General features: G+C 32.5%; 1 protein-coding gene across 2 annotated transcripts in view; it reads left to right on the top strand.

Annotated features, from left to right (window-relative positions):
* Window positions 1-24,326, top strand: part of LOC111148594 (cell adhesion molecule 2) — a 1,205,598-nt gene extending 1,181,272 nt beyond the window's left edge. The window contains exons 9-10 of one of the 2 annotated variants that reach the window (XM_022505305.1): window positions 22,337-22,462; window positions 23,298-24,326. In XM_022505305.1, the coding sequence (XP_022361013.1) occupies window positions 22,337-22,462; window positions 23,298-23,416 (245 nt within the window). In that variant the 3' untranslated portion in view covers window positions 23,417-24,326. The remainder of the gene's footprint in view (window positions 1-22,336; window positions 22,463-23,297) is intronic. The other variant, XM_022505297.1, reaches the window with a different exon arrangement.
* Window positions 24,327-26,269: the final 1,943 nt, after the last annotated feature.

The raw sequence follows: 26,269 nt of genomic DNA, 5'->3' as shown, positions 1-26,269 counted from the left end.
TTATTTAATTTCAGGTCTTCTTTACTTCTAGGTGACTGCAAAAACCTTCTACATGACCTCCATGCCTCATTTTTTCCCTTCTAAGCTAGTCTCCATATTATAGACAAAATAGTGTTTAGATTTCAATTATGAAGATTTTTTAATGTCATGGAATAAAATCCAAATTCTTTAATGTGGCATACAAAGTCACAACATGTCCTCTGTTCATTTCTTATCACAACAAATTCATGTTTTGTATTCTAGATATTCTAAGCTACTTGGATCCTTCCAAATAGATCATGATTTCTCTTAAAATCTGAACTTTTTATCTGTAGCTCTCCCGGATGCTAATATTCTAATTTCTCTCTTCATACTTCCTGCATTCTATTTCTTAAAAATTTATCTTAAAAAAAATCCAAACAGCATTTCCCAGTCTCTCCAGGATGACTTAGTTATTTGTTCTGTTGCTTCTATTTGTCTTCTCATTGTAATCCCTTGCATATTTGTCTATGTTCCCATCTTAGTTATCTGCTCTTTCAGGTTTTTCATTTGTAAAATAAAAATAATAAGGGCGCCTGGGTGGCTTAGTAGGTTAAGCCTCTGACTTCGGCTTAGGTCATGATCTCAGGGTCCTGGGATCAAGGCCCGCATCGGGCTCTCTGCTTGGCGGGGAGCCTGCTTCTCCCTCTCTGTCTGCCTCTCTGCCTACTTGTGATCTCTCTCCCTCTGTCAAATAAATAAATAAAAATCTTTCAAAAATAAATAATAATAAAACTACACACAAATGTTCTAAAAGAGAAAATATGCAGTTTATTTTGCTTAGTGTTTGGCAGATATTAAGTACTCAAATAGCTGCTATCTTGCTAATATTATCATTATTAATTGTAGGAACTGTATGGTGTATGTCACTGGCCAAACATGTTGTCTGATACAAGTTAGGTTCTCTATAAATATTGTTAGAGTAAATAACAGTGAATAAATGAAAAAATCCTCCTTTTAATGGTAATACATTACTTTTATTTTAATACTGGATCAAATATACAATACTTGGTTCTTTCTAACACCAGTCTTCACTGTTCTAGTCCCTTCACCAAAATCATAACTACAGTTTTGTGACCACTTATGGCTATTTCTGTTAATGTTCTTGATTTATCTCTTTGCTGTTAACTACTACTCTTTTCTGAGAGGACTAAATTCTTTGTTGCTGCTTCTTATACATTTAATAGGCAAATTTTAAGTTGATGATAAAGTTGTTCTCTTCCAAACAATATTGTCTACATGTGTTTTGGTATAATTATTTCTTGGTTTCCATTTTCTATACCAACTAGTTAATTTAATGGTTTAACTTCCACCCTGTTCCCATTGCCACTACTTTTGTTAAGCACAAACTTGTTAACATAATAACAGCATGTAACATGAAAACATAAGTACAAGAAGAAAAGTTGGCAATTTTTTTTTAAAGATTTTATTTATTTATTTATTTGACACAGAGAGAGAGAGATCACAAGTGGGCAGAGAAGCAGGCACAGAGGCAGGCAGAGAGAGAGGGGGAAGCAGGCTCCCTGCTGAGCAGAGAGCTCAATGCTAGGCTTGATCCCAGGACCCCTAGATCATGACCTGAGCTGAAGGCAAGGGGTTAACTCACTGAGCCACTCAGGCACCCCAGGTTGGCAATATTTATTACAGCTTACGCATTGCCTGTCATGGATATATATTAAGAAAAAAATAATTATGGTTCTAATCCACGTGCAATTTAACACTTTGGAGATGACAGCAATGCCTTTTAGAGAGAAAAAGAGTGAGGTAAACTATAATGGAAGGAGAATGGTAATGTGAACATGGACACCTAAATGTATCAAATAAGGTATGAAGAGAGATGGAATTTCTATAGCTAGATTCTACAAAAAGACATTTATAACACATAAGCACAACTCAAGAGACTAAACTTTAAATGGACAATGAATTATTGCAAAGTTCTTAGAAATGGCTTTTACTTATTTCTTCTTAAGGTTTAAAAAAATTACATTCTTGTTACAATACTTTTAGACAGAAACTGAAGTAAAATATACCATATGCTGAACATATACTTCCAAAACTACTAGAAAGTAGTAACCTAAGACTAAGGTGTTTTTGTTTGTTTGTTTTTGTTTTGTTTTAAAGATTTTTATTTACTTATTTGACAGAGATCACAAGTAGGCAGAGAGGCAGGCAGAGAGAGAGAGAGGGAAGCAGGCTCCCTGCTGAGCAGAGGGCCTGATGCAGGGCTCGATCCCAGGACCCTGGGATCATGACCTGAGCCAAAGGTAGAGGCTTTAACCCACTGAGCCACCCAGGCGCCCCAAGACTGAGGTTTTTATTAGACTATGGGTTTTTTTTTTTCCTCTTGTGAATAGAACAAAAGTTAATTTTGGAAAAACAAAAAGCTACATTGTTTTCTCAGCTACTTGTTAACATGTATTAAATACAATGAGTGAGGTCTTTTAGCCAACAGAGACCTCTAAAAAATAAAGACAATCAAGACAGCCTGGAACCCTGAGAGTAAAGAGCTTCAGTTGCCTCTTAGAGGTTATGGGAGAAATTCTTGCCCAAGAAGATATATAGGGTTATAGGGTTTTTTATGTTGTTGTTGGTGGTGGTATGTTTTTTGTTGTTGTTGTTTGTTTTGTTTTTTGCTTGTCTCTGAAGCTCTTGCTGACCCAATGACAATTAGTCTTTAGACTCAGTCTATCTTAATCTGGATTCCTTGGAAATTGTCCTCTCAATTCCAATTAATACTTATGCTGGCTCTATCCTTTGAAACTTGTCCTATTTGACCATACCCTGATTTCAGTTATAGTTGTTCCCCTCATTTCCTCCTCACAAGCATGTCCATGGCCTGGTTTTCCAAACCATGTATTCAATAAAAAATTTCTTATAATTCTAAATTCTATGACTTCCTTTCCAAGTTGGAATAGGACCAATAGGAATGACCACTTTTCATGATTTAACTTAATTAACATAGTTCAGTAGGCATCTACCTCCTCTTCATCTCCCCCTTCCCCACTTCACTCAGTCTCAGAATTAGATGTCACAGATCACAACATTGTTAAGCAATTTGCCTAAGGCTATAAAGTTAGTTAATTGCCAGGTGAGATTCTACCTATATTTATATGAGATTTCCATTATACTTTCCTGCCTCTAGCAACAGATATTTGGAAATCAGAGAGAATAAACATTTAGAAAGAAAATCTAGAAGGTAGAACAGCAATGTGCCCTTCTTAGGCTCTTTGGCTGTATTAAGCTCATGAAAGAGTACATATATGTGCAAAAAGTATACTTATTATTTCCATAGGAACTGTCATCATTAGGAGTGGGGAGGATGGCTAAAAAGCTGCTAGTGATTTAAATTGATTGGCTAATTTGTTCTACCAGTGTTTCTGGAATTTGAAGATAAATATACTGGTCTTTAATCTCTAGAATCATCCTTTCCTTTTTTCTTTTATAAAGGCTGGCATTTCAATGGCTCCTTTTCAATTTGAAGGGATTCTGAGTTATTAAAAACAGTTGTGAATGAATTCATAAGCCAATTCTCAACTACCCTGGAATTTATCATAATATGCTGCTAAGCTGAACTGCTTTATATTATAAAAAGCTATAATAATACATAATGATACATAATAATTATATTAATCATATAATTATAATATATGATATAATATATAAAATATATACAATAACATGGTAATATAATAATTATAATATAATCCTATATAAAATATATGATACTATATGATATAATACTATATTAATATATTCATACAATTAATAGTATATATATATATATATACACATATATATACATATGTTTGTGTGTGTATAAGTATATATATATATATTTCTTTCAATGTGCCAGGCACTATTAAGTGTTTTATATAGGTAAGACTATTAAATTCTTACAGTAACCCTTCAGAGTAAATACTATTGTTGTCCTCATTTTATACTTGAGGAATCTCAGACACAGAGATGCTCTTATTTGTCCTAAGTCACAGCTTAAAAGTGACAAGGTCAAATTCTGACTCAGAATATTCAAGTCCAGAACCCACCCTCTCAACCATTATGCTATTCTGTCTAGCCTCATTTTCTTGCTCAAGATTCAACCTAATGCAATGAATATAGTACAGTTCAGTTCAATAAATTCATATTAAAAACCATTGTATTAAAAATTGGTAAGATTTTATACCATAACATTGTATGTGTATGTAACTAGTTAACCTAGATTATATTAGTTTTTCTTTTTTTCTTTAGCTTTCCTATATACACCCTGATTGAATACTTTGTTTACATCTGACCTTTTATAAGCATATTTTTCTAATATTTGGTAGTTTTTTCAATTGTGATGTTTTCTTTTTAAAATATGTAATATCTATGCCATACTACATAAATCTATGCAATACTACATAAGTGTTAAGGGGCTTAATAGTTGATAATTGTCTTTTCTTTTCTTTTTTAACTTATCCTCCGTATACCTTCTGCATCTATTAAGCAAACTTACCTAGATGACTGGTTCTGAACCACCACCAGAGGTTTGGCCCCATAGGGAATTATTTGACAATTGTCTGGGAACATTTTTCATTGTAACTATGTTGGGGAGGCCGGTATCTACTGGGTAGAGGCCAAGCACAGAACAGAACCCCACACACAAAAAAATTTACCCAGCTCAAATGGTCACTAGTGCCATGACTGAAAAATCCTGAGTCCTTGGATGATACCTGGAGTCTTTTACCTTCATATAAATACCAGGAATGAACTGTGAATTTTTCCTCACAGGCAAATGACAGCTGTTTGGTTGGCTTTTTTAATTTTTACTTTACTCCAAAATAACCAACCCCCCAAAAAATTCCTTTCAGTATTCCTACAATCAGAAGCCAGTGTATTGTTTTTTTCCCCTTTAAAGCATAAATATCTTCATGATAACAGTGACTGACAAAACATCTCTGAAATTTTTTACCAAAAATTCACTTAGCTCTCAATACTTTTACTATGCTATTGATGTTGTTTGCTAAAGTAAATATCGAGATTTCATTCATTTATCAAAATTTGGGCATTCTCTAATACAATCAAACATTTATCTAGTATCTTAATTTCCAATCCCTTTAGATGTAGTCTTCTGTCATCAAGAACATCAAGTTCCTGGTTGATATGAAATTAAGTTTAGCTTTTTCAAGTAGTTTGAGCAGAACCGTCATTTAGTAAAACAAACATGGCTCCATTATTTCTTAATGTCTTCCTTAACAAGTATAAGATTAGACTACATCTTGCAAACTCCCATTGAGCAGCACTTAAGAAGTGAGTAATATTTCTGTCTGCCTAAATCAAGTAATCCCAAATGTAAGTAATTTACAGGAAGGCATTAGGGACTGTTACAATAGGCATATTGCAATATGTCACTGGAAATCAGCATCTCCCCACATGTTTGATCAACAGCCAGATGGAAGCTTTTATCACATTTATTTAATCTGAAATACACATGGTAATTACACTGGACCTTTGATTCAAGGCCTTATTAGTGTCTCAAGAGAAGTCAGGAAATGAGTTTGTCAGTTGCAAACTGATGTAATCCTGACCCTCTGGGTAGAATTTCCATCTATCACTGCCTAGACTAGAGTATTGCTACAAATCACATGGTACCTCAAGGAAGTAAGATAAAGTAAAAGCTCTGTTAATCTATGTAAGAGGAGAAAGGGGCTTCTGATCAGTCCACAGTATTGTTTATTCTTTTGTTCACTCGTGTTACTACAATGAGTATTAAGTAAAGTGAAGTATAAATTATACAGCTAATGTCTTACAAAAAATAATAAACAAAACACCAACAAGGACACACTGAAGTAAAATACACTCACATTTCTAATGCCAAACCTAAGATCCTGAATATCTGCTACACCTAAATTTAGTGTAAGTGAAAGTATATGACATTTTCTTGGATTAGTGATAGGAAAAGGAGATTATCACAGAGTCCACTTTTTAGAATATTCCAATGAGAAAAGTGTTAGATAGCAAAACTTTATTTAATATTAGATGAATAAATCCTGACTATTCTACTTCAACAGTTTTACATGGTGCTAAAATATGAATAAGCAAAACCGAGCCATGTTAGTATGTATAAAAATCATTTAAGTAATATGAATGATGAAATGGATGGAGGTTTCTCTAGAGAATGGAGGTTAAAAAAGACTTCAACTTAATGTTACATATTTCTTTAACATTTGGAAATTTGTATTATGATTATTTTATTTTCAAAGTCAGACAAAAGGAATTTAAAAAAAGAAACACACACACATACAGCTCCTAAAGTATTCACAAAAATATGGCATCTTCTTATATATTGTTGATGTTTTTCAAGAGAAAAATGTAATTAAAATTTTGAAATCCATAAAGTGAGCTATAACTAAAAAAGAAAAATAATAGGTCTCTATTAACATAAGATGACATAACTAATAAGAAGCAGTCAGTTAAATCACATGCATATTCTGAAATGACTTCAAAATTTTTATTGCTTGATTAAAACTCTATTAATAGCTATTACTGTTGTCATAGTATACTTGCATAAGATTTTTTATTCTAATTAAAATGCTAATTAAAAAATAAAATCACCCTATCAATAAATTATCTTTTTTTTTTCCTAACTTTAGGTTAATATGGTATACACTACAATTATTTAGTGGTTATTTTACCTCTCAGTTAAGAATGTCTTTAAGTTTGGTGACTTCTTTATTTCTGTTGGTTTCACTAACTATCATTTCAAATTAGGTAAATATTGAAAAGTATCAATTGTATAAGCAAGGATAACATACTGATTCTCTCTGCTGGGCACCATGATAAGAACTTTTCATGTCAGATGTTCTTTCACTTTCACTGCAATTCTATAAGACAGATGATCAGTAAAGATAATATTTTACAAAAGTATAAACTAAGACTCAGTGAGAGTTAAGTAAATTTTCCAGGGTCATCCAATTCATAGTTGGTTGAATCCAATTTGAGCCTCTCTAACTATAAGAGAAGACTTAACTGAGACTTTGATTAATTTACTCTCACTTTTATGGTGAGTCTTTTTTTTTTTCCATAAAAAGCAAGTTTTTAAATTCTGCTTTGGTAAAAGCTTATTTTGAGACCCCCCCCCCCCCGTTATACTTAATGTCAACAGAAAATCTTACAGGTAAAAAATACTTAAAATTTCTTTCATATTAAAGTTAAAGAAAAAACAGTTATGAGTCAGTGAACAAAATGGAGAGGCAGATATTAACATTTCCTGGTGTCGAGCTGTAGCCTTACAATATGACCTTGAGAAAATAAGTTTGTTCTTTGTTATTTTCTTGATATGTTATCTTGCTAGGCAATTTGAACTCAGTGAATGACAGCTAATAGGAAAGAATGTGGAAAAAGTGATTTTATGTGGAGGGTGGGACAAAGGAGAAAGGAGGGAACTAAACAGCACTCCACTTATTATCAAAACAGAAATAAACAATTTTGCTAACCTTGGAAGAATGATTAAACTACACTAAGTTTCCAATCACAATTAGAATATGATTTATTTTAGGTTATATATTTAGTGGTATCTGTGGACATAATCTCTTCTAAATTGTATGTGTAATGCTTAATTAGAAGAAATATATAAGTCCGTTCCATTAAAATTCTAGGACAGTCTTAGGTATTAGGTACCACTTCAAAAAAATTTTAGAAATCTATGTTGGGGCGCCAGGGTGGCTCAGTTGGTTAAGTGACTGCCTTCGGCTTAGGTCATGATCCCAGAGTCCTGGGATTGAGTCCTGCATCTGAATCCCAGCTCCGTAGAGAGTTTGCTTCTCCCTCTGACCTACCCCCATCTCATGCTCTCACTCTCTCTCAAATAAATAAATAAGATCTTAAAAAAACAAAACAAAACAAAAAAAAACAACTATGTTCATGACCACAAGACAGAGTTTAGAATACAAATTGCAGGTATTTTAATCTTGTCATTTAAATTTTTTTCAGTATAGTTTAAATGACCTTAGTAAATGTATCTCAGAACTTTCAGTTAGGTCTTTTCATTTGTATGCTTGCTCTACAAAGTGCTGTGTATGTAATAGTTGTTAAAATGAGTAATTATATTTTATGCATAACAGGAATTTAGGCCCAGTGCTTTTTAACAATGATGTAGGACAAAATTTTACATATAATCGTACTTCATATTAATTTGTAAGGGCAGAATTATTTTATGAGCATATCTGCCACTCATTAATATTTAAGTCAAATTCCTCTGAAGAGTTTGTTACAGGCTTAGTTGCGCTTTGCATACTTATTTCTTAAATTTAAAAAAACGCAGTCCATTATTTCATGAAATATGCAAATTCATGTGTGCTTAAATTGAAAGCATTGTCGTATATTAAGCATGGTATGTTTCATGCAAACTTTTCATTTATTTTGGGAACAACAGAGTTTATTTTATACTCACAAATATGCACACAACTTCTTCTGCCATATCCAGTGTCTAGATCTGAGAGCTATCAGATCACTTAATTATTGATGTCTGTGAGATTCATGACAGTGAGGATATGGCAGCTCTTGACAGATATTAAATATATAAATTATGTACAACTGAGCCAGATATCCAAGAGTTAACTACCTTGGAGTTTAGCACTGATATTTTCCTCTGAATTCATGTTAGAAGAAATCACTAAATTTGATACAGCCTTCTTCCAAAGTTCTTCCTATAGGTGGGTAAATAAATATATTCAATAGATCCAAGAAAAAGAAGTGACATTCTTTTTTTTTTTTTAAGATTTTATTTATTTATTTGACAGAGAGAGATCACAAGTAGGCAGAGAGGCAGGCAGAGAAGGGGGGGGGGAGCAGGCTCCAGAGAGCCCGATGCGGGGCTCGATCCCAGGACCCTGAGATCATGACCCAAGCTGAAGGCAGAGGCGTAACCCACTGAGCCACCCAGGCGCCCCAAGAAGTGACATTCTGAATTGCTTTCCATAATATAATATTTGAGCTATCCCAGTCAATTTTTATTATAACTTATCAATTAAATTAAGAGACTGATTTTTTTCTTATAAATCTGTAATTTGAACTCCAAACATATTTTTCTACAAACCTTTTGGGTTGGAATAAATTTATTGGTGAATTTGTTAAGTCTAGCCACTGTTTACCAGCCTTGGCCATTTTGGAAGATAAATTCAGGATTATGGGGTAAAGAGGACACCCAGTGATGTTTGGTCTTTGATTCTTATCTTCCAATCTTCTCCTGAAATGGTATGAAAAGAGAACAACAACCAAAAAAAGAAGAAGAAGAAGAGAAGACGGGAACACAACACAGAGAAAACAAAGAATCTCAGGAATGAAATCCCTTGTTAAACTTGAGAAAGTTGTTCACATGATCGTTTCTGTACAGACATCAGTTAGTTTTTAATATACATTAGTCATGATATAACCTTTCCATGACACTTTTCCTCCAATGAGAATGCTTTCATAACAGTCTAATTCAGCTTGCGTTAGTTTCCATTTTCAGTTTGGAGATTGGTACCTAAGTTAAATGATAAAAAGAATTGTTGAATATTTACTATAAAATCTACTAAATTTGACATGAAAATAGTAACCATGTTGTAAGATTGGCTTATGGATAAAATAAGTTAATCATTGAATACATTTAATAAATTGATAAAAAAATCTTCTTAATAAATATTAACCATTATCATTATCTTTTATGGACAGAGGTTATTCTAAGATCTTTATATATATATATATATATATGATTCACACAAAAGTTCTTTGTGCCTCTTACCACTATTATCCTGTGTTATATATGTGGATACTGAGGCAGAGAGAGTTTAAGTAACATACAGGTCCAACAGCTATTGTATGAAAGACCAGTAAAGGCAAAATAGGAGAGATTTACTTTCTATTTGAACATAATTTAGTATATGAAAAAATACTGGAGTAAGATTCCAGTAAACTTAAGATTTGAAATTTAAAACATACATAAGCTTTTCCCACTGGTATGTGACAGTCTCTTCTAAATGATATATAAAGAGAATGTGTATATTATATTCTTTAGGATATATTCTTTATTGTAACTGGAGAACTTGTTCAATGACCATTTATAGTAGTTTTAAGAAACTTTTATGAACATAGTCAATAGGACTATTGTAATTATTACCAGGGTAATCAATTTAATAATATTAATAGATACAAGGCTATTCATTTGACTGAATTTGACCAGTAATATAGCACACATTTCAGAGCTGACTGGTTTCTGAAGGGCAATTATTTTAGTAGCAGTGGTACTGTGTTTCTAATAACTTGGCTCAGTAAAAAAATTGGACGTATTCCCAGGTGATCCTTCCTCATCATTTTAAATATTTATTCTTCCATTGCAATCATTTCTGCTATGAATTGACATAAACAATTGCTCCAGATTAAAGTTTTTAGACTAATGTTGAGTGTTATAAATATTCTCATTGTCAAACATTTATTCTTTATATTTTCTAAGTGTTTTGAAATTAAATCTGCCCTATTATGGTTTTCTCCAATAAATACTTCCTTTAGTTACTATTAGGCCATTTCTTTTTAATTTAGTGTAAGAAGAAATATGCTTAAATCTAGATTTGACTCTTCCGCAGAAAATATGGCATACAAATTCTTTAACTTCCAGTCTGCTTAAAAATACTTTAATTCATTCTTTTAGATTTGCACAGAGTACATTGCCAACATAGACATATGGCAATGTCATATACTAGTAATTTGTCTACCTTCTTAATGGTTGTTCCCATTTATTTATTTTATGTGTGTAGGCTGAGACCAGTGATGCGCAAAGAGTTAGGTATTGTTAAAATTGAAGGCAGAACAGTTCCTATTGAGAAAGACATGAGGCAACAGAATAAAAAATACAGCAACTTCTATAGATCACATTAATGTAAGAGAAATTGCACACTGAAGAATGAATTTAAGCATATTTTATCTGAAAAAAAAAGTAAAACTACAAAATACAGGTTTATAGTCTCTAACCTTAATAAAGCTCATTATTTTATATTATATATTGAGCACCTGTTAGATGTGACTTACATGTACAGGCTCCATATTAACAATAACTCTTAGAGGAAGGCAGAAAAGGTATACATCCTTATTGATAGTTGTAGAACAGTGAAACTCTAAGAATGTCAAACTGAAGTGATACTTGGGTCTTTTCGTTCTGAATGATACTATTTCAGATCTTCAATCCTAAAGAGAGACTACTCTTTAAAGCGGTAAAATTACACTTGATGTCTTCTGCCTAATGGATAACTTAACTAACTTGTTCAAGCAGTAAATAATCCCATGGCTACCTAAGACCTTGTTTTGTTCCCTTGATCTCATAGATAACCTTAAAGAACACTCCTCTCTTTCACCTTCCTCCTGTTATCACACAGGTAATCACCTTCTGGAAGTTCTCTCCCCTTTTGGATGTCGGTGCTAAATGAGGTGAAGCATTTGTGAAGGGCCCTTGCTCCTAATAGTTACGCTATTCTGCTGGATAAGAGCCCTCTCTGGATTGTTCAAATTCTTCAGAGCTGAAAAGTTTCCTCATTTGAAGTAGTCAAAGAAATAGTATCCTGAGAGCAGAAGATTAGCAAAATAGAGATTTGTGCTGGAGCCTAGTTTATCCAAAAACAAGAACACATATTTGGGAAAAATTTTCCACTTAAATTTTAGTTCTCTGGGACAAATAGAGAATCTTATTCAAGTGCATATGTTGTTTAGGTCCAGTGTATTGTTAACTATCTATAATACCTGTTAATGAAATCAATTGTTATATAATTAGGAAACCTGTAACTCATAAAAAACGTTAACAGATCTTGAGTGGAGACAATTCTTGCTGGAGAGAATTTATAGGGCAGTGTATAAAGTCTGTGTAGGATGTAGCAACACTTCACTTTTGTGTCACTGATAATCACACCTCACTTGCTAAAACAGTTTATAAATTGATGATATCTCTAAGCGAAATTACCTTGAAACACTAAATTCAAAACAAAACAAACAAAATAATAATTTTATAATTATTGTCCTAATCTTTCTTAATAGGAAGGCATAGATGCTATTATATCTAGAAATGTGTGGCAACATGTGTATTTATGAGAGTGATAATGGAACACAATTTTGGGGGCAGAAGAAAGGCTAAGCATTGCACTTGCCGGGAATTTTCCTATTAATGAAAACCTGCTGTATGATGTAACCTTAAGTTAGAATCCATAGATTTAGAGTCCCTATACACATTGTTCATAGTTAAAATTATGTGTAAATCACTTTACATATACAAAGAACAATATATTTTCATGTTTTTTTTATCCTTTAGAGATTGTTCTTAAGTATTTTTGTTAGAACAGTGATTGTTCATAAAATTAGAAGGTAATAGATGATCCTTGAGTGAATATTCTGATATATTTTCCTCTAGGGACTTTGCAAATGTCATACTGCCAAAAGACAATATATTTTTATCAGTAAATTATGTATAACTATTTCTAAGGTTTTGCAATAGTGACTTTCTTTCTGAAGCATTACTCCATTTAGAAAAAGTAAAATGGGCCCTTAAATACATAGTAAGAATTCAAATTTAATGTTAGGACCAAATCATCCAAAGCATTAAGTACAAATCTGGATGAGCCATTTTTACTTAGTACTAATTTTTAAAATATTTGAATAGTAACAGCGTCATTATTTTTTAACCAATAATTTAATGCCATGAAAGAGTAGTGATTTATTGCTCAGCACAGCAAATGGTATCTAAAGATCCAGGCTCTGTTTGGAATTTAGTATAAGAATTTAATATTATCCATTCACTCATTCAGTCTGCTGGGTTCTAAGAACTGTGTAAAATTCTTATTTCGGTGATTTTACAAATATAAGATATAACTTTACTCTTCAAGTCTTTGGGGAACATAAAACTAAAGCAAGTGAATTAATTCAAGAGAAAAGCTATTTCTGAATGAAACAATTCAGGACTAATTGACAGGGGGAGCCAGTCAATGTTGTTTGGACTTTACATAGGCATAGGGAAGGAAGAATATTTTAAGGGATGAAGAAACAACACTAACAGGAAGTCAAGTCACTTACCCAGGATGGGCAGTGAATGCCTCTTCATGACAAAAGAAAAGAAATACAATTGTGTGAAAAAATATTTTAACAAACTTGTTCTCAAAATAGAAGTCATCTGACACATTCTAAAAACTGACTTTCATAATTATTTTTAAAGTCTTTCAAAAACTATCCCAAAAACTTGCTTAGACAAGCTGTCCCATAGTTCATCAATCTTTACATTAATAATAACTATGATTTTCTGAGTCAACACTTTGCATGCTTTGAATAAAATAAGCCATTTATAAAACAGAACCTGGCATAGATTAAAGAGTCAATAAATTATTCTCTCATTTAATCCTCACCCATCAAACTCCCACTAGTTTCATTTTCTTCAATATCATGTTATGCAAATTTTCTTCTATTAATATCCCCTCACCATTTTTCAAATATTCAGACACTTAGAACAGTTCACCATTATCATGTAGAGCAAAAGTCCTGAATGAGTTTTGTATAAGTTGAAAAAGGAAACCTACATTTTTCTACACAGCAATTTATACTTTCCACCTTCCTCCCCAACATATAACTGTTAGATAGTGCTTACATTACATGTGTCAAATATGCCTTTAAGCTCTTTATGTACAGTAACACAGTTAATCTTTGACAACCCTGGAAAATAAGAATTATTCACATTTTAAAGATGAAAAGGTTAAGAAACTTGTTTAAAGTCAAATCAGTAGCAGTAAGTGGTTTAAGGTTTGGTATAAACAATTTGTAAATCCAGGATTTTGTGAGCAATTCTTTGACTTGAAGACTTTAACTGGCTTTTTTTCCTATTCTACAGTTTTCCTTTTATTTGTGTACACAATACAACATAGTTTCATTCCAAGATTATTTCATCTGATGTTCTGGGTGTCAATCATTACATCTTAACCACTGTGAAACATAGGTGGGTGAGCATATTGAGGGGTTTTCAGGGTTAACTCACTACAGCACCTAATACAATGTACAACTCAATCACAGGTAACTCACTAAAAGAAATTGATTGGTATAGTCTTGTGTCTTCTATTTGTCTCCAAAAAAATGGCTGGGAATGAGTATGGATTATCCAAACTTCCCCAAATCTATTTTCTATGGCCTTAAATTTTTACATAAGTCAAGTGAGAGAACACATGAAAAAGATCATAATACGGTTTCCACATTAGTCAGTTCAGGCTGCCAAAAATAAAATACCATTGATTGCCTTAAACAACAGAAATTTACTATTCACAGTTCTGGAAGCTGGAAGGTTTAGATGGCCAGGTTCTGGAGAAAGCTCTCTTCCTAGCTTGCAAAGAGCTGCCTTCAAATTGTGTCCTCACATGGCAGAGCGGGAGAGACAGAGAGAGGGAGGGAAAGAGAAAGAGAGGGAGACTTAGCTCTGGTATCTTTTCTTATAAGGGCATTAATCTCACCGTGAGAGCCTTGCCATCATGATCTCATTTAAACTTAGTATTCTCCCAATGGTTCCATCTCCAAGTTCCACTACAGTGAGGAATAGTGCTTCAACATATGGATTTTGTGGGAAGCACAATTCAGTCCATAGCAGTTTCTTAAAATAAGAATAACCTATTTCTAAAGTCTTAAATACACAAAGCAAGTACATTCCCAGCAAGAGAAGATTTAATAGAAATGCTAGATGTCATTTGATTATGATTCAGAATCACTTAGGGAAACTAAACTTGAAAAGTCATTTATGCTTTCTATTTCTAACTGTGACAATCCCAGCTTTACACTTATTTTTGAGTTAAATTTCATACTTTTGAACCATTTTACAGTTAAACTGAAATTTCTCCAAGAGTTTTTAATCACTTTAAAATATCCTCCCAAATGGGTACAGAATATAAGTGGATTTACTGTTGAAATGTCTCTTATCATGCAGTCTGGTCATAGTTGGTCTAAATTTGTACTATTCTGTTCTTGATTCATTTAAATCTTGACTTCCAATGACTGATGATTGTTACTAGGGAACTATTTAGTGACTTTTCTATAAGAGGCACTGTTTCTTTCATTAATTCTTGTATTTGTTCCAGCTTTTTCTTACTCATATTTTTCAATATTGACATTGAATTCTATTCCTAGATTTGTCAAAGATTTCTCTTTATTTTAGTCTCAAACTTAATTGGCAGTTTTCTGGTCTAGTATCCAATTCATTACTCCATATTTTTAAAATTGATACTAAACTATTGGGGCACCTGGGTGACTCAGTGGGTTAAAGTCTCTGCCTTCAGCTCAGGTCATGATCCCAGGGTCCTGGGATCGAGCTCTGCATTGGGCTCTCTGCTCAGTGCGGAGCCTGCTTACTCCTCTCTTTCTCTCTGCCTGCCTTTCTGCCTACTTGTGATCTCTGTCTGTCAAATAAATAAATAAAATCTTTTAAAAAATTGGTACTGAACTATTGATAATGAATGTATAATCTGAACCCTGATATTTAAAGCTTTGTAGATAGTATTTATTAGATTTCAATAAGAAAACAGTAAAAACTTTTTATCAGTTTCATTAGTGACTTAGCATGTTTATTATAGTACACATCCTTAGAATCTTATCATTTAAAAAATTACAATTGTTAATCCAAATGTGGCCTTGAAAACACATATATTTTAAAATACAATGAAAAATCATTCTCTTAAAAAGAGGCTTGAAAACTAATTTTAAAATATTTACATAAAATGATCTTATTTTACTTCTTTCTTACCATTTTTTTCAAGCTGGAAATCATATATGATAACTTATAAAATTACTTATCATAAAATAATTCTAACACTTGAATTAAAAACTATGTAGCATTTATGAATTCTGCATGATGTGATCCTAGAAAGTCAGATGTTCTTTCTTTGGAGTTTATACTTTTCATTTTAAAGGGGAATTTATGACAGACAAGCTACTTGATAGAAACCCCCAGCAATGATTTCAAAGATAGAATTACATTAAAATTTAGGTTTCTCCTTGTTAAGGTGTTAAATAAAACTATAAGGTTACTTTCTACCCTTCTGAATATCAGAAATTATGAACCTAAATATTATTATTTGACATAATTTTCTCTTTGGAGACTTTTATTAAGTGTTCAGTAACCCTAATTGAAAAATGTTAAATTCAGAAAGTTTTAGTTCTACAATATGCTTTGTGTTTTGTGCATTGTCAACTAAAGAGACTGCTAATTATTGCCAAATCCATTGGGATTTACTTACTCCAGTGTTAATAGACTAACTCCCTCAAATCATAGACTAACACTTGAGAATGAATAACGGTCTAAGATATATGATGTATTTATCTAAATGATAATGAAGACTCAGCTATCACTAAAGGAACTTCAGAAGGTTGTACTTCTTTTTTTATTTTTTTATTGCTATGACAGTAAGAGAGATATGAGAGAAAGGATATATAAGAGATTCCCACTGAGACTAATCCATTTAAATTATATATTATTTTTCATTGTTAGGATGATACTTACCTGATCCTCAATTTCAATCATTTGTTTTAGTTGTTAAGAATAGAAATTAAAGACAGACTTTTAGCTCTAACAGTTAAGGAGGAAAATGAAAAGCATAGCCAACAGTGTTCATTTAAAAAAAATAAATTCACAAATAGATGTGCAGAGTAACATCTATATCCATCATATCTTTGAAACCTTAAAAATTCGGGGACTATATGTTGACTTATTTTGCTGATGAAGTGAAGGCTAAAACTCGAAGTGTTTACTTCACAGATTATGAGTATATGTAGAATATTAATGAATAGAGTCAAATAAATGTGTTTGCATTACTTTCTCTGAAAGTCCTATTAATATACCTATAAATGTATTTAAAACACAGTGATAATATATGAAATTAAAACACTATAAATTTAAATTTATTTAAACAAATTCTAAAAAGATTGTTTTACTCTACAGAGAAAAGGGAGCATGGTCCACATATCTGAGATTCTACTGTGATAATGAAGATTATAGGCAAACTACATGAAATAAATCAGTGAAATTTCTCACCAGTAATGATCTACATCCCAAGACTCTCTTTCTAGTCTACCCACTATGTACAGATGCCATATGATATATATTTTATTTTAAAGATAGTTTCTGTAGGTGCATAGATTTGCAGCATTAAAGCTGAGCAGGAATAATTACCAGCATCAGAACAAAGAATCCTTCTTCAAAACATTTCAACATTAATAATAAAGAAAATGCAAGTATGGGTAAACAGAATAAAAGTTAATTTGTATCCATTGAAAAATATTTTCAGTAAAAGAAGAGAAATAATGTATGCTCAACAAAGAAAAGCATTTTCCCAGATGTTTAAATGGAATTGTTATACTACAATAAAGAGAATACTATAAAACTGCCACTTATTATTGTCAATAGTATGCAACTACTTAAAACATCTACTAGTAAGTACACAGTGGGATTAAATAGTGTGGTTAAACCTAAGTCACAATCAATAACAAAATTCTTTTGGAAGAAATAAGGAAAATCTATGGTAGAAAGTGAAATCAAATAAACATAAGATAAACTTGGGAAATATAACTAAAACAAAATGTAAATTAGTAAAATGATCATAAAAATAGTAAAGAGGGAATGACACATATGCAACATAAAATATGAATTTTCTACCAGGACATATGTGGATTTCCTGAGGAAGAAAATAGAAAGAAAGAGTAATTGTTAATCAAATGGAGAGTTAAAAAAAGAATTCATAATCTCAAATCAAATGAACTAATTTGATTTTAATTTTAAAAAGTAGGTTTCCAAATGAAAAAACATTTTGACTTGAGGCAAATGACAAAATGCATCTAGGTAAAATATCAAAATACAATGGAGGAAAAAACAAAGAATGCAGTCATTTAGAAAAAGCAGGTCACTTAAATGATGGAAAAAAAAAAAAAAAACCTAAATGATTTCAGATTTATCTTGGTGAAGTGAGGGAAAACAAAAAGCCAGAACACTGACTAATTGTTCTGAATTTTAATGAATCTGAGTGTGGATTCACTGTACTAATATATTGTACAAGGTAATACTTAAATATCCAACATTCAAGAATGTTGTTATCATGAAAGTTTCTTATGAGGAGATGTGTACTGAAATTTGCTTTCAAATTTTAGATAAATAGAAAATGTAAAAATAACTCTAGATATTGGGATGAGTAAAGAGACCTACCATGGTCAAAAGAAGGATTCCAGCTTGTCCCTCTGGATTTTTGCTGCAATTCTGAGATCATCAGAATCAAGATGATATTGTCATACATACTGGTATCAATAATAGAAAAACCCGGGGCACCTGGGTGGCTCAGTTGGTTAAGCAACTGCCTTCCACTCTTGTTCATGATCCTGGAGTCCCCAGATCAAGTCCGACATCAGGCTCCCTGCACAGCGGAGAGTGCTTCTCCTTCTGACCTCTCCCCCTCATGCTCTCTCTCTGTCTCAAATAAATAGATTTAAAAAAAAAGAAAGAAAGAAAAAAAGAAAACCCTAACAGAACAACTTAAACACTATTTAAACAAGTTGGAAACTGAGTAGGTTTCATGGTCATAAAATGAAAATGATAAATATAATCTTGACAAATACTAGACATAATACTTTAGAAAATAAAGTACAGGGGTCCCTAGTGGCTCAGTCTGTTAATTGTCTCTTGACAAATCAAAATCTCTTGATTTTGGCTCAGGTCATGATCTCAGGGTTGTGAGTTGGAGACCTGTGTCAAGCTCTGCACTGGGCATGGAGGCTGCTTAAGATTCTATCTCTCTTCCTCTCCTTTTGCCCCTCTCAGCTCACTCTCAAAAAAAGGAAGGAGGAAGGGAGGGAAGGAAGGAAGGAAGCATGGTAGGAAAGAAGGAAGGGAGTTCCTTCCTTCTGTTCTGTTTTGTTTTATGTTTTAGCCTCAAACCATAGACCAAAATACATTTTAGGTAAATTAAAATATGACAATAAAAATGTTAGATGACAGCACAAATCTATATGTGTATAACCTCATCATGGCAAAAGTATTTCAAATCATGACCCACAAGTCAGACATCATAACACAAAAGTTTGATAGATTTGATTACATAAAGTTATAATGCTTATCCATCACTGAAAAGATAATAATGAAGAATAAATAAAACTCACTAAAAATATTCATCTTTCTATGGAGAAAGCTGTTGAAACAGAAAATTTCAATAGAAAAATGGTCAAAAAGAATAAGCATCCATTTCAAATTAATGAATTCATATGGGCAAAAGTAGTTAGACACATTTATGGAAACTTATAAATACTAAATATTTAACACTTAGCAATACTACACTGGCAATTTTTAAAAAAAAATTTAACATCTGATGATAGTGTTATGGGGGGAATCCTTCAGATGTAGATGCTACAGGATAAATTCATACCACCTTTCTACAACATAATTCGGCACTATTTATCAAATGCCTTTAAATAATGTTTATGCCAACTGGTTCAGCAATAGCATATTTCAGAATTTACCTTCAGGAAATGAGATAGGTACAGAGATGTATGAACAGGAGTGATTTCTCAGTTCTCCCAAAGAGTGCTCAGTTCTGAGCGATATTCAGCAAACAAATTGGAAATGATTTATGACTATCTGCATTTGGGGACTTAAGCAAGAAGTGGGGCTTGAAACTGGTTCTGAAGTGTCTAAACAAGGAATAAGATTGGGGAATTCTAAGACATGACAGGTTTATTTTTTGCTTCATTTTCTTCCTGTTTTTCTTTTTTTATAATTTTTATATTTATAGCCAATGCCAGAAATTAAGGAAAATACAAGAAATATATAATAAAAAGGTACATTAACAACAGCTTCCATAACAGATTAACTTTTTAATACACAGTGTTTTTAAAATAAACTTTTTATAATTTTTATGTTATTATTTATTTATTTATTTATTTTCTCCCTTGTGCAGTTTGGTGCATTTACTTTTAGTTGGGCAATTTTCTTCCAGGTGGAGACTGAATAATCTATTTCCATACCTACTCTTATAGCTTCTCTCATTTTCAATTCATATCTCCTGAAATCACCCTGGAGAGTTGCATGTGGAACACTTTTATTGGCTGTACCTTCATTCTGTTGTCCAGAACACAGATCGCATGGTTACATTCAACTGAAGTGAAGCTGGAAAATGCTTAGCTCTGTGCATGGAAAGAAGACGAAAAAGTTTGTTATTAGCTAGAAATATCTTCCCCAATATATCCTTCTGATCACCAAATATTTTTTCACCTCTTTTTCTGACACCAGCAACTGCCATACTCCGTCCAAAGAGACAACCTAATGTCCCATCAAGCCAATGTAACCAACTCAAAGCCTAAGATCTTCAAATACCCAAAATATCCTCTTCATCATATCTGGATATATTAGTCTGGAGACAAATGAATCAGAAGACAAATTATTAATGCTCCTCTCTACCCATACACAAAATACAGTGCGAGAACAAAGCCATGAGGAAGTGCTTCTTAATATAAGTGCTCCCATTTGGAAATAAAGAATGGAATCACTGAGTAGTCATTATCCGTAACAATTATGAAAACATGCCAGACAAGCCTTAAGGGATCCATCTGCCTTGGCAGTAGTTGTAATTCCTTGAAGAAATGGAATTCTCTTCTGTACACGTATTTGCTTCCCGCAATTCTACCCCATGGGAATATCAACATGTCAGTTATATTCCATGGTCACATTTGGAGTGCATGTTTGGGAATATGTTCTTCATGGGAACTGCACATCTTTTATACTCTACCTCTTGCATTCAACCTCAAACAACTGAGGTTGTTTGAAGTTTTAAGTAGACTTTTTCCCCCCTATCTAAATATATGCTACTTTCTCATAATAGTTTCATTAAAAACACATTAGACTCCTAATATGTCATATTCATGTGCCTATTATCATACTTCAAGATTTTTTGAAAGCATAATTTCCAGGCCTAATTTATTTCTTTACTTTCCCCATCCCCTAAATCCCTCCTTTAGAATATAAGTAGTTACTATAAGGATATTGGCAACATGGTCTTGGGAGGGTAGACAGTATACTTAACCTGATCTTTGCAGTAGGCTGAGCCTTAGTGGGTTTTGTTGTTCTGAGCTCACTCAGTTTTATCCCTTATTGTGTGGCTTCTGTAGGTAGTTGATTTTCTAAACTTTTGAAGTTCCCAGTTGTCTAGGTTTTCTTTTCATCTTTTCATTTCTGCTTGAAAACTGGCTATCTTTTGCTGGGTTCATCTCTTTCCTGTAATTTTACTAGAGACCAAATGTGAAAGTATATTATTAATTTGTATCTCTCCAGCTACTTTCTCTAAAACTACGAGTCAAATAGGCAGTTAATCCTCTACACAGTGTATTCATTTTCCTCCTTCTGTCAATCACATTTAACCCAATTTTTAACAACCTCCTCTCCTTGAAATATGTTCTTTCCTTTGATCAACTACAATGTACTCTGTGGGATATTTTTCTATCTCACTGTTTTCTCCTTCTCAATCAGCTCTGCTGGAAGCACTTTCTCTTCCAGGACTTTAGATATGGGAGTTCCTCAGTTCAGTTTTCAGACTTCTTTTCCTCTCTATCTAGACTTACTCCCTTGAGGAGTTCATCAATTGCTATAGCTTTAAATAAGATTTAAATGATAATAAATTCCAAGTTATCATTTCAATCCCAACATTTCCCATGACACAGTTGTATTTTTTAAATGAGACAGCTGTATCCATCACACTAAAAAATATACATGTGTGTATACACACACACACACACACACAGTTACACATATATTCAGAAGGAGAAGAGGAAGAAAAAGCATAAGCCATGCAAAATTATACAGGTTTATTTGACCTGGCACCTGGGTGGCTCAGTTGGTTAAGTGTGGGACTCTTGATTTCAGCTCAGGTCATGATCCCAGTTCAGGGTCATGAGATTGAGCATCACTTTAGGCTCCATGCTGAGTGGGGAGTCTGCTTAATATTCTCTCTCCCTCTGCCTCTGCCCCTCCCCCACCCTTATGTGCTCTCTCTCCCGTTCAAAAAAAAAAAAAAGTTTATATATGTATATTTGTTTATCCAGTCTTAAAATGTACAGTCAATGACAACTGTGATTGATGTGGCAAATGTTATAGCCCCAGGTATGTTGTACAAATGAATATCTGTTGACTAGATGGTTGGTTTAATACACATTAATGAAATTTTATTTCAAAAGAAATGTGCTAATTTTTAAAAGAACTCACTCCAATGCAAATATATATTCTATGCTTAAATAAGACAGCATTTGTGTGATGTTTTATTCTCTTCTCTAGATCCCAATGCTCTGGCTGGCCAGACTGGCCCTGATCATGCTCTTATAGGAGGAATAGTGGCTGTAGTTGTATTTGTCACGCTGTGTTCTATATTTCTGCTTGGTCGATATCTGGCAAGACATAAAGGTAGGTAATATTTAATAAAGTATTCTTAAGTTTGACAAAAAACATTCTGAAGACTAGCTTTATCGTGAACAATTAAATGAGTATATGTATATATGTGACAGAGAGAGAGATTTAAATATGAAATTACTTCATAGAAATCTTGATTATTTTACTTAATGAAGGTTGGTTTGGTTTAACAAAATAATGTCTAACCAATAGCCAAAGGTCACAGAGTGAGTCACTGGCTCAGGGAAAAAAAAAAAAAAAAAAAGAAGAAGAAAGAAAGAAAAGAAAAAAGGAAAAAAGTTTATTATAATTTCTCTCTTAGACTGACATTCAACTATAATGTTAAACATTTGGTCAACATTTTTTGTTTGTTGTTTTATAGATATACATATGGTCATATTAATGAAGAAAATATGTAAATTTTTTGCAACGGGCTAGGTAGCAAACTATTGACATAATCTACTTTTAAGGGGAGTTTTCAAAATGAGGATGACACGTTTGATGTGATCATTATCAACATCTTAACAAAGGACCCTGATTGCTACAGCTGTACAGAGCACATGGTCTGTATCCATCATTAAAGAAATCAAACTACTCATCACCCACACCAGTTAGGCAGTTGCCTCTAGTTAACCTGGCCACAGCTTCATCTATAATATATACCTGAAAACTGAAAGATAGTGTGCAACAGTAGAAGAATGAATTGTGTGGTTTATTATGTCACAGAATATGTTCTAACATATAAGAAATCTGGCACAAGCTCCTTCCTAAGTGAACGTAGCTTTAATGCTGGCTATCTTACCAGTCTCACAGAACTGACATATATTTTTTTTTCTTCCAATACCCACAGGAACATACTTAACAAATGAAGCTAAAGGGGCTGAAGATGCACCAGATGCTGACACAGCCATTATCAATGCTGAAGGCAGCCAAGTCAATGCTGAAGAGAAAAAAGAGTATTTCATTTAAAATGCAGGCCAAGATTATGAGTTTTCTTTACCAGGCTGGCTGCTGGAGAAAACTGGCTATCATCTTTCAGAATTCATTTCTACCATCTTCTGCTACCTTTATTAACTTCCATACCGTACTGCTATCAGTAGCCAGTGTATACCAACAATCAGCTGTGGAAAGCATCATTCTTTAATTACTGTACCATCCATAATGCAGGACATTTCTTACTGCCTAAATTCCACACCATTGCTCTTTTAACATACAGTGCTTGAATATACAGCCTTAACAATGTTAATCATCTCCTTGGATCATGGTATTGAATTGTTTTTATACGTTGAAAAAAGTATGCAAAGGTGGTTTTTTTTTTTTTTTACCCCCATTTTTTTCCCTTTAAATCATAAATTTTGTCAGTGTACCACTGGACAGTTTTCACAAGGAACAGGATTAGGTAAAGACCTAATGCATCTAAGTTTATTCAGAAATTAGAGGTTTACAACAATGTTTTCTACATGTCTGCCTTCAAAGACATGTTTGGAAACATACGCCCTAGAAAACACAACTGAAAATACTGTAGAATAGATTCTGGAATGTTTGAGATAATATTGGTGAAGCTGTATCAATTTGCTATTTAAAAATATAGTATTTGATACAGGAGCCATGTGTGTATGCATTGCAATCATGACATGACATCTTATATAATTATATAGATCTGACCATTAGGTTATTTTAGTTTCATTTACCAAAACATTTTTACCAACATTTTACTGCTTCAGGAATCACAAAGATTTCATTCATTTTTCTAATTTGATTCTATAATTTATTTGCTCCATAAAGACTCACCTGCCTAAACAAAATTGAAGTATCCATAGGGCACAATTTTGAGACATTTAGTATCTGTATATAGTGCATATAATAAATCCAATTAAACATTATTTGATACATATTTAACTTTTTTGGCTGTAGGTAATTCAGTCATAAGTAAGCATTTTCTAATGTCCATTATATTCCTTTAGATATTACTTAAACCAATATTATAAGTAGATAACATGTATTAGTATTTTTGTCTGTATGTCCTAGCACTGTTCAACAACAAATTTTTCTAGTTCTTGTTAATTTTTATTTGTTATACAATGGAAGCACAATGTTATAAGGAAAGGTAATTTTAAGCTAACAACCAGTGCACAGCCTCAGGTTTTAAATTACAACCACAGTTGAATAATAACCTAAAAGTAAACTCTTAGTTTGCTAAAAATTTACAAATTTTAATTTGGCAGTTCCAGAGCTGCTTACCTATGTTGGTTTGCCAAAAAGAAGTGTTTAAGACATGTTTTCTGTATAAATGAACTAATTCTTTATATTAAATTCCTGTCTATGCATTTTGTGAGGTACAAACTTATGAACAGTTAGTGATGGAGAATTTCTGCCATGCTTTTAACTCCAAGGTGAAAGTCTCTTTTTCTGGATTATTTTTGAAATTTTGGTGTATTTACCATTAAGAAATGCTGTATTCTTAAATATGACAGAGTCAATCTAAAGTCATATTATTTCTTCTAGTAAAATAAAATACTGCTAGATTAGTTCTCATTAAATTTATTATATGCTAAAAATTAAAAATCCAGTTAGATAAAAATTATTTTCCCATTCACAAGCATTGCACCTTTAAGAAGAAAACAAATATGATAATATGGTAGCTACACTTGTGATGTCTGAAAGTATGATGGCCTATGGTTTTAAAAATAATATCTTGGAATTTATTTTTGGGAAATGAGAATGGTTGAGTATGACATCATGTATTAATATCAAATGGAAGACAAGGGTGCTGTATCTTAGATTATTTATCAGAAAAGTATAAACTTTTAAAGACAACGTTAGAATTTTTAAATTGTTTTTTTTTGATTGTTGAAAGCATTTATCTTGTTGATTTCTCACAAAAGAAAAAGGACGATGTCAGTCAAGCAGCACTTTTTCAGAATATACAGAACATAAATAATACGATGTGGTTGAGTGTTAACATAATAAATCATATACAGTATGACATTTTAAGGAAATAAGTCTGCATTGATGTGATTGCATGCTTGTTTTTACAGTTCACTCCATACCATCTGTGGAAAAATGCAATAATATGTTAATATAGTATGGTAGTTTGAGAGAATCAGGTAGGTGCTACTAGACACATTGAAACTAGAATAGGTTTATAAACTGTTCATATCTTTCAATGCATAATCTTTAGAAAGACTCCACAAAACAAAATCCATCCTGTTAGTACAAAATGGAAAGGTTCTTATTACAGAAGTAAGTTGTATAAACTGCATCATCAATTACTATTTAAAACTTAATTTCAGGATGCACTTACAAAATTGCTACTCTTCATAGATGCTGTATTTACATCCCTTTTCATTTTGTCTATATTCTACTTGCTCCAACTGCTAAATTGTTGCCTAAATAACTCAATCATTATTTATAGCACTATAAAATTAGAAATCAAAAATTGGTTGTATTTCAAAATTTTTGACTCTTTTAACCCTTTAGAGTAATATAAAAAGTCAATAGAACTCTTTAAAAGAAACTAATATATTATGATTTGTGGGCTCTAATGAAATATTTAGCCAGTTAAAATAGTTAGATTTGAATTAGGTATCATTTTTAGTTCTTGAAAAGTATAGCAATAGAGCTGTATTTTACTCTCTTTAAAATTTATTTTATTTCCACCAAACAAGGGAATAAATTATAAAAATTCTACACATTTCTATAAAAATCAGGAAAAAATACAAAAATGGGACCATGTCAATTGCAATGTGTGAAATGTGCACATGTGTATGCACAGAGCCAAATTCTGTCTCTGCTTATTGAGCACAGTAGCTATGGAACTGA

This window comes from Enhydra lutris, unplaced genomic scaffold, assembly GCF_002288905.1.
Source record: "Enhydra lutris kenyoni isolate GAN:26980312 unplaced genomic scaffold, ASM228890v2 scaffoldscaffold2, whole genome shotgun sequence".
NCBI classification, from domain to species: Eukaryota; Metazoa; Chordata; class Mammalia; order Carnivora; family Mustelidae; genus Enhydra; species Enhydra lutris.
This window is presented reverse-complemented; position numbering and strand designations above follow the sequence as displayed.